Source organism: Temnothorax longispinosus, chromosome 3 (genome assembly GCF_030848805.1).
Source record: "Temnothorax longispinosus isolate EJ_2023e chromosome 3, Tlon_JGU_v1, whole genome shotgun sequence".
Lineage (NCBI taxonomy): Eukaryota > Metazoa > Arthropoda > Insecta > Hymenoptera > Formicidae > Temnothorax > Temnothorax longispinosus.
In genome coordinates, this window is record NC_092360.1 from 18,436,687 (window position 1) to 18,452,725 (window position 16,039).

The following is a 16,039-nucleotide window of genomic DNA, read 5'->3' on the forward strand; positions in this document are numbered from 1 at the left end:
CGCAATTTTAAGATTAAAGCGGTAAATTTATGATATAATTAAGTAATTATAGTGTAATTAGTGGTTACATATATATGCAATGTGTAAACTATTTTCCTGACCGACATATTATTTAAATTGCATGTAATAATCATTTCGATTTTGTTTTGTTCAGCGCCGATTGCGCCCGCATTCCTATCTGCGCGCAACCCAGCGTTTCGACACTACTTTTCACGCTTGCGCTAATCTTATGTTCATTGTCACGCAATCGGCGGTCGTCTCACTGTTGCCGCGATCGAGAAGATCGGCTCGTGCCGGCAGAGATTTATTAACTGTGTAACTCACGGTGATACTCTCGTTCATTATAGTTTACGCGGATGTCTCTCGTTTCATGTAGAGGGCCTCTAGATACGAGGGGCGCAAACTGATTGACTTGAAATTGCTGCACAAAAGAATAAAGCATGCAACATGGCGATCAATGCCCAGTAAACACAAAGTAACAATAATCACTCGTACAAAAAAAATAGGGAACACTTCATAAACCCTAAAAATTAGGCTATTTTCAAACTGCTGTAAGTCGGCGAAAAATTATCGTAAAAAAAATTTAAAAAAGCATTTTGAAGCTTGAAGTTTCAACTTTAATGCACTTTCGGTGAATTTTTAAAATTTTTTTGTTGTACGCCTTAAAAAAGAACACATTGTTTTGTTTCTTAAAATTAACTTATGTTTAACTACTTGAAACTCAATTAAAAAATTTTTTTTTCAAAAAATTCAATTAACGTTTCATAAACTACATAATTTTACCTACAAAATGCTTTTTTTTTTTTTTTAATTTTCCTACGATTTTTTTTGACCGATTTACACGACTTTGAAGCAAAACCTGTATTTTTTGGAAAAAATGACGTAACTCGATGAAAAATCATCGTAGAACAAACAAAAAAAAAGCATTTTAAAGCTCAAAATGTCAGTTTTAACGTGGTATCGGTGACTAAAAAAAATGTTTCTGTCTTCCTTGTTTGGTGCTAAAATTAAAAATGTTGATTTATTCCTTAAAATTACACATTTTTAACACTGCAGTTTGATAAAAAAATTTTTTTCACAAAATTCAATACAAATACCACAAACTGTAACATTTTACCTACAAAATGCTTTTTTTTTTAATTTTCCTACGATTTTTTTTGACCGATTTATATGACTTTGAAGCAAAACCTGTATTTTTTAGAAAAAATGACGTAACTTGATGAAAAATCATCGTAGAACAAACAAAAAAAAGCATTTTAAAGCGCAAAATGTCAGCTTTAACGTGGTATCGGTGACTAAAAAAAATTTTTTTTGTCTTCCTTGTTTGGTGCTAAAATTAAAAATGTTGATTTATTCCTTAAAATTACACATTTTTAACACTCTGCAGTTTGATAAAAAAATTTTTTCACAAAATTCAATACAAATACCACAAACTGTAACATTTTACCTACAAAATGCTTTTTTGAAAATCTTCCCACGATTTTTTTTGACCGATTTACACAATGTTGAAGTTAACCCTTTTTTTCTTGATAAATGACATTTACCGCCGACATTAGCATTAACCAATGTGCACCACGTGGAGGTTGTCGGTCAGATTTTGCACATCGTATGTGTGTGTGTGTGTGTGTGTGTGTGTCACAGCAGAGATAAGGACTCTGCAGCTCGTCATTTCTGCAGTATTTAAATGACAACCTCCACGGTGCACATTGGTTAATGCCAATGTCGGCGATAAATGTCATTTTTCAAGAAAAAAAGAGTTAACTTCAACATTGTGTAAATCGGTAAAAAAAATCGTAGGAAGATTTTCAAAAAAGCATTTTGTAGATAAAATGTTACAGTTTGTGGTATTTGTATTGAATTTTGTGAAAAAAATTTTTTTATCAAACTGCAGAGTGTTATAAAAATGTGTAATTTTAAGGAATAAATCAACATTTTTAATTTTAGCACCAAACAAGGAAGACAAAAAAATTTTTTTTAGTCACCGATACCACGTTAAAGCTGACATTTTGCGCTTTAAAATGCTTTTTTTTGTTTGTTCTACGATGATTTTTCATCAAGTTACGTCATTTTTTCTAAAAAATACAGGTTTTGCTTCAAAGTCATATAAATCGGTCAAAAAAAATCGTAGGAAAATTTAAAAAAAAGCATTTTGTAGGTAAAATTATGTAGTTTATGAAACGTTAATTAAATTTTTTGAAAAAAAATTTTTTAATTGAGTTTCAAGTAGTCAAACATAAGTTAATTTTAAGGAACAAAACAATGTGTTCTTTTTTAAGGTGTACAACAAAGAAAATAAAAAAATTTTAAAAATCCACCGAAAGTGCGTTAAAGTTGAAACTTCAGCTTCAAAATGCTTTTTTAAATTTTTTTTACGATAATTTTTCGCCGACTTACAGCAGTTTGAAAATAGCTTAATTTTTAGGGTTTATGAAGTGTTCCCTATTTTTTTTCCCTATTTTTTTTACGAGTGTATAATTGTTATATTATAATTTTCCACTCAATAATATAACTGTAATATAACATGCCTTGTACATAACAGTTATATTGTTGAGTAAGAAATTATAACAATAATAATAATAATAATAATATAATAATAATAATAAATAAATATAATAATAATAATTATTATTATTATATATATTAATAATAATTATTATATTATTATATTATATTATATTAATATTTTATATTCATTGATTTATTAATTATAACATATTTATATTATATTTATATTCTTTTATATATATATATATATATATTTACATTTTTTTATATATTAGTTTTTTATATATTATATTAGTTGTTGTTTTACTATTTATTTATTTACTTATATTTATTTAAAATATTTATTTATTTAGTAAAAGCAAAGGAGATAGTTTACCTGACAGAGATAGGAATTAATAGAAAATTTGTAGTTTGACCTATTGATGTTCGAAATCCATAATTTTTGAGTTTCAGTGTTAGAAGGAAACCTTTTCATAACATAACTGTCTGATCTATTTGAGCAGTTTAATGCACAACACAATGCCATGATCAGGAATAGTAGGAATTACTAATAGGCAAGGAGAATAGAAATAGATTACGGAAATGTTAAAATTAGAGAATAAATTTAGATTACGGAATGTAAGATTAGAGGATAGATATAGGATAGATATATACTTTTTAAAAAGTTTTTAAACTCCAATGAAAATAACGAAGACAGAATATGTTTGTATCGATTTGTGTCGCTTGCTGAAAAAAATAAGATATGTATATATATGTAAGATATAAATAAAGACAAAATTATTAAGACAATAAAAAAATTTTTAAAATCCACCGAAAGTGCGTTAAAGTTGAAACTTTAAGCTTCAAAATGCTTTTTTAAATTTTTTTACGATAATTTTTCGCCGACTTACAGCAGTTTGAAAATAGCCTAATTTTTAGGGTTTATGAAGTGTTCCCTATTTTTTTGTACAAGTGTATAATTGTTATATTATAATTTTCCACTCAATAATATAACTGTAATATAACATGCCTTATACATAACAGTTATATTGTTGAGTAAGAAATTATAACAATATAATAATAATAATTAATATAATAATAATAATAAATATATAATAATAAATATAATAATAATAATAAATAATTAATATAATATATTATTATTATAATATTAATAATATTATTATTATTATATTATTATTATTATTAATATTTTATATTCATTGATTTATTAATTATAACATATTTATATTTATATTATATTCTTTTTATATATATATATATTATATATATATATATATTTACATTTATTTTTATATTTATATTTTTTTATATATTAGTTTTTTATATATTATATTAGTTGTTGTTTTACTATTTATTTATTTACTTATATTTATTTAAAATATTTATTTATTTAGTAAAAGCAAAGGAGATAGTTTACCTGACAGAGATAGGAATTAATAGAAAATTTGTAGTTGGACCTATTGATGTTCGAAATCCATAATTTTTTAGTTTCAGTGTTAGAAGGAAACCTTTTCATAACATAACTGTCTGATCTATTTGAGCAGTGTAATGCACAACACAATGCCATGATCAGGAATAGTAGGAATTACTAATAGGCAAGGAGAATAGAAATAGATTACGGAAATGTTAAAATTAGAGAATAAATTTAGATTACGGAATATAAGATTAGAGGATAGATATAGGATAGATGTATACTTTTTAAAAAGTTTTTAAACTTCAATGAAAATAACGAAGACAGAATATGTTTGTATCGATTTGTGTCGCTTGCTGAAAAAAATAAGATATGTATATATGTAAGATATAAATAAAGACAAAATTGACAAAATATAAATATATATAATATATATATTTATTACAAAATAAAATATTACAAACATTAGAAAATGTTTATATTGCACCTTTTCAGGAGATTACTTTCTAACAATAAATTAGATGATTTATAATTCACTGCTTGACCATTTAATTTGTTCGTGGTATTCTTGATTTTTCGTTCAGACTTTCTATGTCCCTATTAATATAAAATAATCATATTATTTAAAAATATTTTCAAAAATACATAAATAGATATTAAACAAGTTCAAATCATGTTAGACAAAATCGAATACAAACAAAAATTTACCTCTTCCTTTTTCTTCAATCTTTTTCGTCGTATCGTTTTCAATTTATATAGCAAAAAATATATTTTTCTCGTAAACTTGCGGTTATGCCTGTCATACTGTCATCTTTTTATGGGCTGACGTTATGCAAGTATGTGCTTATGAAAGAATAAAGCATGCAATTCACGCAAGCCAATCAGCACTTAGATCAACTATTGCGCCTTTCGTATCTAGAGGCCCTCTAGTTTCATGACCTTATTTTTTTTGTGTCGCCTCGTGTTTCAGTCACTTGTGCCGTGCGGTAGTACCGTGATGAAAGTTTGTCCGGTTACACGAGTTAACGTTGTCGTGATTGTATTATAAGAGCACGTGGCGGTTATCGTCAGTGTGCATAGCTCGACTGTTAATTGCAGTCCCGCGTTTATAGTGTTCTCTGTGGCATTTCTCTATGTGTGCCCATTGAGTTTTCTCGACACGGTGAGACGTGTTCGTGCAAGTGCGCTTTGTATTACAGTGCGTTAAGGACATTCAAGGGAACGGGCTTGGAAAAATTAGCGGGGAAAGAAGACCCTGTTGAGCTTGACTCTAGTCTGGCACTGTAAAGGAGGGTCCACATTATCGAGCCAAACCGCGAACCGAGTCCCGAACCGAATCTCCGAATCTATTTTTTAACATTGCAATATATATATTATAAATTTATTGCGTATTTATCACAGGTTTAGAGTATGTTTATGCAATATTAATTCTAAATTTTGTTTTATGGTTTGAAAAGGAATTAAGTTTTGAATACAGGAAAATAATAAAAGCACATATACATATATTCACTCACCTTTTCCTGTTTCCATACTTTTTTTATTTTTGCTTTTTCTTTTTGCAGAGATGCCAATAATGTCGTCATCTTTTTTTTGCACATGTCACTATCACATTCGAGTTCTTTACTTATTTCTTCTTATAAAAAAAGTATGAGAACAGGAAAAGACGACTAAATATGTGTATACATATGCGTGCTTTTATTATTTTCTTGTATTCAAAGCTTAATTCCTTTTCAAACCATAAAGCTATATTTAGAGTAGTACCAACTATATTTAATATTGCATAAACATACTCTAAATCTATGATAAATACGCAATAAATTTATAATATATATTGCAACGTTAAAAATACGATTGTAAATATAAATATGCATTTTTTTAATTGTTATAATGTTCGGGATTTTTAGCGTCCCGTGTATAATAATCTTTTCTGCTCATAATCACTAATTAATTTTAAACATTTTTTATCAGACCATTCCATTTTGTCTATCAGTAGTCGTGTAGACTGCACATACGTGGATAGAATCAAATACAGCGACTGGGCAATTACTCACGTTTTCTTTCATCGTTCATTTTTTGTTTTTTTGTCATTATTTGTCTAGCTCGAAGCTTAACTACCAGTCTACCACCCGACAAAGCGTATAATCTGATCATAAAAAGCATCTTTTGATGTTTTGTCTCGCCTCGCGCGAGACCGTCGGCTCGACAATGTGGACGCATGATCGGCTCGCAACGAAGTTTGGCTCGCGGTTCGGATCGATAATGTGGACGCATGATCGGTTGCGGCGAAATTCGGCTCGCGGTTCTGCTCGATAATGTGGACCCTCCTTAAGGAGACATGAGAATGTAGCATAAGTGGGAGATGGCAACATCGCCGGTAAAATACCACTACTTTCATCGTTTCCTTACTTACTCGGTTAAGCGGAGCGCGTGCGAACCCCCGAGGGCTTCGTGCCCCGGCGGTCACGGTGTTCTAGAGCCTCGACAGTACTGCATTACAGCGTAGAAGATATTGTTCCATCTAGTTTTTTGGCATTTTCATTTCAGCTTTTCGTGAATTTAATCTGCTCAGATACCTGACATTACCAAGATTTAACAACCTTACACATGCATTACAGTTATTTTTATCCGGCAGTAATATAATTTATAAGTAAGTAATTTAAATAATTTTTTATTGTAAAGTTTATATGTATATTATTGAAACTAATTTTGTGTGTGAAACTATTTTTCTCGTGTCTTAATTTTTAACAGATTATACTCATTATTATTCGTCATAATTATGTTCCACGCTTAGCATTAGGATGGGACAATAAACTGTACATTCCAAGTAATAAGTTGATTAATAAAAATAAAAATAGATAGATATGTAAAAACAAAAATAGTAATTGAATTGAAAAGTAAGTAAATTGAATTTAAAAAAAAGTAGCAAGGAGAATAAACTTATTTGCAATTTATAAATGTATTACTAGAGAAAATCGATTTTCTTAGGATTTTCTTGAAACTGTGAATATACGTTAATTTAGGTGTGCTTTATGCGTGGTATAAATTTCAGTACCTTTTCCGGGATCAAAAATAAAGATACTGAGCCTCAAAGTTTCAACTTTTACTAATGAAAAGGTTTTCCAGGCCAAACGGTAAGAGATACGAAGTTGGCCAAGAGGACCAAAGTTGCTCCTCTCGTCGAGTTCTATAAGGAAAAAATGCCAAAACTAAAAAAATTAAATTTAAAAAAAAATTTTTTTTTTTTTTTTTTTGAAACTTTAAGGCTCAGTATCTTTATTTTTTATTTTGGAAGAGGTACTGAAATTTATACCACGCATAAAGCACACCTAAATTAACGTATATTCACAGTTTCAAGAAAATCCTAAGAAAATCGATTTTTCCTAAGGACCGGAGAACGTCCTTAACTTTTTATAACAGAACTAATTCGTACTGATCAAAAGTATATTCAAATCTTGCGATTTCTTTGGATTAAACGAAAAATTCCGGGATGTACGGTTACAAGACCTTCGGACTATTGCGACTCTCGGCGTGGGTGGTTTCGGAAGAGTTGAATTAGTTCAAATTGCCGGAGACAGCACACGATCCTTCGCTCTGAAGCAAATGAAGAAGGCGCAGATTGTCGAGACGCGACAACAACAGCACATTATGTCAGAAAAAGGATCATGAGCGAAGCGGATTGCGATTTTGTAGTCAAACTTTTTAAGACTTTTAAAGATCGAAAGTACCTCTACATGCTGATGGAAGCTTGCTTGGGTGGCGAGTTATGGACCGTTCTCGGGGACAAGGGACATTTCGACGATGGTACTACGCGCTTTTATACTAACTGCATGCGTTGTGGAAGCATTCGATTATCTGCACTCCAGAAACATCATCTATAGAGATCTTAAACCGGAAAACTTACTTTTGGATAATCAAGGGTAAGAATACATTCATCTGTATAATAATGATGTATTATTTCAAAAAAATTATGGAATTTTTACGGACATATTAAAATATTATTATTTTCAATACATCGAAAAACAGATGCTCCGTAGTACTTAGCAGATGGATTTAGATTTCATTGTATTATTATTATTTTTTTTAGATATCTTAAACTTGTGGATTTCGGTTTTGCCAAACGGTTGGATAACGGAAGGAAGACGTGAACTTTTTGTGGTACACCAGAATACGTGGCACCGAAAGTCATTCTAAATAAAGATCATGACATAAGCGCCGATTATTTATTGGTCCCTTGGCGTTCTCCAGGGAGTAAGATATAAGGAGACCGATCTCCATACTATGAAAGTGGTCAATTTTTGGGCGAAAGTTGGCGGCGCTGGTGTTCCAAAAACGGTACCCTGAAGTACCCTCGCTGCTGGTGACAGACGGCTGAACAAAATTACGCGATGCGTAAGGTTGGAATTTTACTACATTGAAGTACACTGAGAAAAAAATCAATTACATATGTACTATCACGGAGTGCCAAAAACATAAGTAGTTAATTCAATTGTATTATTATTAGACTCAAAATCCGGATTATTAAACCAATAACTTAATTATTATTATTAGATCCAATTATAAAAATAAATAATTGAATTATACAAAACAAGACATTTCAATACTTTTCACTTTCAATAAATTATACGAATTATATGAATATTACGTAAATCTGATCGGTATTATGGCTGATGGCAGAGAACGAGGAATGAAACGTAAACGTTTCGACGCACTAAAAAAATTTTTATATAAAAACATCTAAATATATATAGGGGAGACCGGGGCTAAGCCGACAGCGGGGCGAACTTGACACTAGGCTTTTTGCCAATTTAAATCTATCGTAGAAACTTGCCTTTGCTACTGTAAATGCGTCTTTATGTGCCAGTATTATCAACGGAATTTGGTAACATTCTGAGTTATAGTGTAATTTTTAACGCGACATAAGTGTTTTTGATAGTGAAAAGTAATTTTTTTGATTTCTCGAAAATGTCTACTCTTTCATCGAGCTTTACTCTTGCGAATCTACCGCTAAGTGATTTTGATGGGAAATTCGATGCTTTATACGAATCCGATAATAATTTTTGCATATTTTCAAAATTTATATATTTTTGGAGTAACAAAAGTAAAAAACGACGTTCGGGGCTAAGTCGACACGACGCCATCGGGGCAAAGACGACACTAACCTAAAGTGACATTATCGCAAAAAAGGTCACTGTTTCGTCCGATTCCGATGACAATTTAAGGAACATCTGTTGCGTGTGTTCGGAAAACATTTCATTAGCTTCTAATAACAAACAATGCATCTTATGCAACCGTATGGCTCATGACGAATGTGTGCGCACATCTGATCGCGAGTTTACGTGTATAAATTGTTTTTCAGACAGTTCAGAAAAAGATAATTAAAAGTTTAATCTTTTTTTTTTCTCATTATTTTAATTAATTGTTTACTTTATTCCAACTTTTTGGAATGTCTTTTTATTTGATAAACAATGTATTTTTATTTTTAAACAATAAAAAAATAAGTTCCAGATCAAATTGTGTCGATCAAACAAAGTGTTGAGTTTGCCCCGGGGGGTGTCGAGTTCGCCCCGTCATTTTTTAATTCGAAAATTTGTCTTTGCGTCACATTTCCTTTCCTGGCGGCAAAACAAAGCGACGTACAGCAAAACTTCCTGAATCAATTTTGTACCTGAAGAAACACTCTTTAAATATATATCATTGAATTTGCCTAAAAATTTTAATTAAATATTAAAAATTGCCTTTAAAAAATAGTGTCGGCTTAGCCCCGGTCTCCCCTAATCATATAATATTATATAATATATTATATAAAATATGTCTATATATGTGTCCATACTATGTTTCTTTTTCTTTTGTATAATCTCTGTTCGTATGTACAAGACAAATAATAAGAAAAAGAATTAGAAAATAATTAAAAGGATAATTTTTGCATTTTTTTTCTAAAAATAAAGTCTGTGCAAATGTGAAAAATTTGTTCATCTATCATCATATATATATAATTATATTTTATATACATTATTACATAAATATATGATTATATATAATTATACAGGGTGTCCGAAAAATCGCCTACTCCACTTCGGGAGGTGATTCGGGACCCAAAAACAAGCAAAAAAGTTCATACAAACATAGGTCCGGAAATGAGGCGTTTCCGAGTTATAGCCACTTTTATGTTCAAAAATCGTAAATTTTTATTTTCAATTTTTTTTAATTACAATTACCAAATTCTCTCAAGTTTCTGTCTACATTTCGAAAAGACGCTATTCCCGGTACATCTCGATTTGGAAAAGACTGGATGTATAATCTTCTTGCCTCGACAGCATTACTTTGAGCAAGACCATACATAAGATGCATATCAGCTAATTCATTAAAACTTACACGATCCATTGATGAATACGAAAAGATTAGATACAACCTAAAAGTAAGGTGTTGTTAAATAATAATTTGAAACTTATTGAAAAGCCGTGATTTACTTACTGATTTTGAATAGGCGTGAAAACAACTGATTTCAAGTAGCCGTGAAAACAACTGATTTTGAATAGCCGTGAAAACAACTGATTTCAAGTAGCCGTGAAAACAACTGATTTCTTTTAAAATAATGATTTTTTTTTTAAATAATGTAATCGTATTTACAAATATTGAAAAATTGAAAAAAATTAAAATTAAAAAAATTAAAAATATTTAAAAATAAAAATTTTTAATTTAAGAAATAATTAAGAAAGAGGGATGCCAAGCTGATTCTAAATTACGATTTTTGAACATAAAAATGGCTATAACGGCCTCGTTCTGTACACAACTACCGACATTTGTCGGTTCGATATATAAGGGCCAGTTCCACAAACGTCGGTTAACTCTTAACCTTATTTAGTTAACTCACTCTTCGTCTCTTTCTAAGGGGGACGTTAGAAAGAAACAAAGGATAAGTTAACTTGAGGTTAAGAGTTAACCGACGTTTGTGGAACTGGCCCTTAGAGTGTCGTTGCACATGTTTTTTGACATATCAAAAAACATCCGCAACGACACATCGACACTTTATCGAACCAACAAATGTCGGTTATCTGGTCGTCGTGTATCTGTCCTTTTTTGATAAATTAATAAAAATTAACGATGGCAACTTTCAATTTGTTAGACCAGATTCTTTTACTTATATAATCAAATAAAAATAATATTACATTATTTGTCAACGAAATAGTCAATGTCCTCACAGGGGTTCCCACCTGCTTTGGCATTTTCGTTCGAAAGATAAAAGGACTCACTAGAATTTATGTTGCTAGTGGCAAAGAGTGCACTGAATTCATAAGCGCGTGCTAAAGTAATGTTTCTTTCAGAACGCTCTTTTATTCGCTCAATGTTGCACAATAAGAATAAAAAAAAATTGCGAGTGACTAAATGTTCTGTTAAATTTTACAAAATTATCTAGAAAGAATTGTATTTAATTATACGTCTTTAAAAAATTACAGATTCATAATTTTATATTGAAAAAATATATTGAAAATTTTACTACATAGCATACCAAGTAAATTTACCTTGTTTTGTAATCTTGGTACGCTATGTAGTGAAATTTTCAACATATTTCTTTTAATTAAAAAATTTTATAAATATGTAATTTTTTAAGGACGTATAATTAGACACAATTCTTAAAATTGTGTCAAATTAAAATAGATTTAATTTTTTAGAACAGAATAATTAGCCGCAATCTTTCATTACACGTTCTTCCTTCTTTTACCTCTACATAATCTTGTCTTTTAAAAAGTGATACTTTGTCTTTCTACATTATTTCTGAACGATGATTGCCACTAATATTTCATTTTCGTCTTCGTCATCAGATAAGAATCCGAAACAGAATAATGGATCAACATCATCAAAATATTCAAAGGCAAATTGTTCAAACGATATTCAATTCTACGATTAACTTGACGCTAATATCGATTTTTTAAAATTTATTTAAAACAAAACGTTTTTATAAACGTGTTCTTTTCAAGCGGATTTTTTGAGTTACTAATTTTTTAAATATTTTTTAAATGCCCACAAGAGAGATTGAGTCAAAACATATACTTGGTACAGATTTTTTACGAAAATGTAGATTTTTTTGCTTTTAATACTGTATTTACATTTGTGTCACTCACAATCACTTTCTTGTTTCATTTTTTTTTATCAGCAACACAGGCGCAATTGGCGTCATATTGCTCGTGTTGAAGCTATCAGGGGATTGAATCTTCAAGGTATCCAAGAAAGGGTTGCACAAATGATAGTTGCTCATAATAATAATGATCTCTGGCAGTGACACGGAGTACAGTAATAACAATTTTGGTAATGTCAATGATAGTAGTGATGTCAGTTCTGAAGAATATTTCGGCCTACACGATGCATTGGTAAACCATGATTTTAGACGAACGCAATGAGATATATAATGATGGTAGTACAGAGTCAGACTATGGGGATGCAAATATTATAGTAGAAGATGAGGAAAACATGGAGATCAATCATGATCATGTTAATATCGAGAATGATCTTGTCGTGAATGATGCACAAATTAACGCATATATGTTGAGGATTCTTAAGGAATGGGGGAGGAGGGGTGTAACTCGACAGAAAATAAATGGACTACTACGAATTTTAAGAGTTGTCTTCCCACAGCTTTCAAAGGACTACAGATCTCTCCTGAGTACTCTTCGAAACACACCTGTGAAGGATATTGGAAATGGACATCTCTGGTATAAAGGCATCAGATCTAATATTCAGTCTAAATTATCAGAGGAATATTTTACTGCTAATCAAGAAATTATGATGGATGTCAATATAGATGGGATGAAACCTTTCCCTCAGAGTTGTTCTCAAAAAGACTTTTGGCCAATTTTAGGAAGTTTTGCCAATCAGGATGAACCATTCATTATAGCAGTATTTTATGGCGACGGAAATCCCAATGACTTAAATGCATTTCTGGAAGACTATGTTGCAGAAGTGGCTGCTCTTCAAGAATCTGGTTTTGAAATCAATGGAACTGTTTATCCTTTTAGAGTAAGAAATTATATCCTGGATGCCCCTGCTCGAGCATTTATCAAGTGCTGTGTTGGGCATGGTGGAACTTTTGCATGTGAAAAGTGCTGTGTCACAGGTCGTAAATATCGGGCTCGAGAAATTTTCATTGACATGGATGCTGATCTTAGGACTGATGAATCTTTTAATACCAGACAAAATCCTCAACACCACACTAATAATGTGTCACCATTAGAAACTATTGGAACTGGAATGGTCTCCCAGTTTAGACTGGATAGCATGCATCTAAAAGATCAGGGTGCTTTCAAGAGATGGTTGAAATTCTTATTGGTTGGTCCGGGTAATTTTACTTTGACCGATGCAACTCTGAGAGCTGTATCAAATGCTCTTGTGGAATTGGCTCCTCACACTCCCAGAGAATTCAATCGCAAACCGAGACAATTTAAGCGATCAGGTAATAGACTAAAAGCCCAAGAATTGAGGAGGATAGCACTTTATGATGGAGTAAAATTTTCAAGAATTACCTTACTCCTGTTCTTTATCAGAATTTCCTTTTGTTCCATACTTCTATATACATTCTATCTAGTCCCCACTTGCTTGATCGGTGTATTGATGTTGCGGAAGAGTTGATGAGAGAATTTGTTACTCATTCTATACAAATATTTGGCCGCGAATTTGCTGTTTACAACATACACAGTCTGATCCATTTGGCTGAAGAGTGCCGGCAGCATGGTGTGCTTGACAATTTCAGTGCATACAAATTTGAGAATCATCTTGGTCTAATCAAGCGCTCTCTTCGGTGTCCCTATCAACCTTTGCAACAGATTGCCAATCGAGATTCAGAAGGTTATGGGGACTTGAGAAAAACTACCAACAAAATACTAGATCGTCAGGAAATCCTCTTAAGTAAGAGGCGAGAGGGTCAAGCTGAGATTCCAGGAGATCATTATAGTAAAATAAAAACTCGTAACATGACCCTTGCTGTAAACGAAGCTGACTGCTGCTTTGTAACTAATCAAAATGATGTGGTAGTCCTGACTAACATTATCCGGACTCCTCAGGGAGAAATTAGATTGGCCGGTCATAGGTTTACACGAATGACAAGCTATTACGAGTTTCCTATAGACTCTACTGACATAGGAATTCTTAGCGTGTCTGAATTAAGTGAGCGAGAACATTTTTTTCGTCTCTCAGACGTTGCTCGCAAATGTTATCTTATTCCAGATGAAAATATTTATCTTTGCATCCCATTAGCTCACACATTGTTTTGATATTATGAGGCATGTTTTAATTGACTTATTTTATTTGTTATAAATAATCTACTTTTATAAGTTAATTTTAAATTAAGTTTTATATTCTATTTCTTATAGTACTCCGTAGTTATATTCACTGAGGAGGATACAGTCGACGTAGTAGCTACCAAATGGATCGTAGACAATGGTACGGCACCATATTAGCCACCAACTAAGCAATAGCGAGGCTTGTGATGGGACTTGCCGATCCGAGTAATGACTGGAAAAAATGTCCGGTGATAGTGGAACATAGTTATAGTGCGTATAATTTAATTTCCTTTTACATGCAGTGTTGTACCAGATAATAACTTTCTTTTTATCTGAGATTGTTGTTTTTCGAGTCAGTTCTACATTAATCGCCACACTTTCTGGGGATGTCGACATATTCGATATATCGCATATAGCTATCGATTTTTGTGTTGTATCGATGCCATATTAGTTTTCTCGATTCCAGTGGTATATTCCTTTCTATATGTATCTAGTAAGTTTTAGTTCAGTCTTGTATAAGCACTCGTACGTTGCACATCCTCGTATTAAACGTGTGAAACTATAATTGTCGTTAATTACATAACCCGGTCCTGTGCTTCCCATAGTAAAGAACAACAGGTTATGGGCCCAGGGAGGTCGAGAAAAAGTAAAAACCGGGTTGTGTATCGACGTGAATACAGGCAGTGAGTCGCGATCGGTGACATCGTATGTAACTACCGAAAAAAAAAAAAAAAGGCGCGACGATGCACGCGGCAGGCACGCAACATATCGATAAATTGTGCGACAACAATTACGAGGTATGGAGGATGCAAATGAAGAGCGTCCTCGTGTACAACGACTTGTGGGGTTATGTCTCCGGTACGATCGTAAAACCGGAAAATGCTGAAGCGGCAGCGGCATGGATAACCAAAGACGAGAAGGCGCTTGCGTTGATCGTTCTCGGCGTTTCGAAGACGGAGATCGGCCATATTCGAAAGCAGACAACATCCAAGGGAGCGTGGGACGAGCTCGAAAAAATTCATAAGTCACAGGGACCGGTCAGAAAGGCAGTACTGTATAGAGAGTTATACCAGTCGAAGATAAAGCCTGACCAATCGATGGCTCAGTTCGTTAACGAATTTCAACAACGTGCTGACATGCTTGCCGACGTTGGAGTGATTGTCCCGCCGGAACTTCTGTCGATAATGCTGTTGAGCTGCCTTCCGGAAGAGTTCGAAAATTTTCGCGTTGCAATCGAGTCCCGAGATGATATTCCTGAGGTAGGTGTCATCAAAGCTAAGCTGATCGAGGAAGATGCTCGAAGAAGAAGTAACGTCAACAGTGAAAATAGTGCCGCATTGTACTCTCGCACCCCGAGTGCAAACAAAAAGGAAATCCACGCGAAAAATAGTGGTGTAAGTGGTGGTAAGTTCCTTGGAAAATGTTTCAAGTGTGGCAAGTTTGGCCACCGTGCATCGGTTTGCAAAACAAAGTCACCACAAAATAAAGCCAATCGCGCAGACACCACTGAGAAGAATGAAAATGAAGACGTGCTGATAGCTACAACTGCGATGGCTTGTGAAGTGGAAAAGGAAGAATGGTGCATTGACAGCGGTGCGACGATGCATATGTGCAAAGACAAGAAGTTATTCGAAAGTATAAGCAATGATCCGCCATGTGGTATTCGTACGGCGGGGAAATCTGTTGTGATGGCTTACGGAAGCGGGAGAGTGAGTCTCAATGTTCCATCACGAGATGCCGCGAGTCGAATTGTTCTTTCAAACGTGCTGTATGCTCCGAACTTACGAAACAATCTGATATCGGTAACAGCCATTACGAATCGTGGTTATTCGGTAACGTTCGGGAAAGA

General features: G+C 32.6%; 1 protein-coding gene and 1 long non-coding RNA gene across 13 annotated transcripts; one reads left to right on the forward strand and one right to left on the reverse strand.

Moving 5' to 3' along the window:
* Positions 1-3,037: 3,037 nt before the first annotated feature.
* Positions 3,038-4,766, reverse strand: LOC139810322 (uncharacterized). Its single transcript, XR_011731292.1, has 4 exons — positions 4,628-4,766; positions 4,407-4,516; positions 3,926-4,275; positions 3,038-3,231 (listed from the first exon to the last, which is right to left on the reverse strand). It is a non-coding gene; the product is annotated as an uncharacterized lncRNA (long non-coding RNA).
* A 130-nt stretch (positions 4,767-4,896) lies between these two features.
* On the forward strand, positions 4,897-14,190 carry LOC139810316 (uncharacterized). 12 transcript variants are annotated; one of them, XM_071773736.1, is made up of 6 exons: positions 4,897-5,081; positions 6,464-6,566; positions 6,668-6,813; positions 7,268-7,836; positions 8,004-8,313; positions 12,072-14,190. In XM_071773736.1, exon 6 carries the CDS (start codon positions 12,293-12,295, stop codon positions 13,538-13,540), a length of 1,248 nt encoding a protein of 415 aa, XP_071629837.1. In that variant the 5' UTR covers positions 4,897-5,081; positions 6,464-6,566; positions 6,668-6,813; positions 7,268-7,836; positions 8,004-8,313; positions 12,072-12,292; the 3' UTR covers positions 13,541-14,190. The 12 variants fall into 12 exon arrangements, with proteins under 12 accessions (XP_071629837.1, XP_071629838.1, XP_071629833.1 ...); XM_071773737.1 differs by having other exon boundaries at positions 6,711-6,813; XM_071773730.1 differs by having other exon boundaries at positions 5,052-6,293.
* Positions 14,191-16,039: the final 1,849 nt, after the last annotated feature.

Coding starts and splice junctions, on each gene's coding strand:
- LOC139810316 (XM_071773732.1), top strand. CDS start 12,293: ATGATTTTAGACGAACGCAATGAGATATATAATGATGGTAGTACAGAG.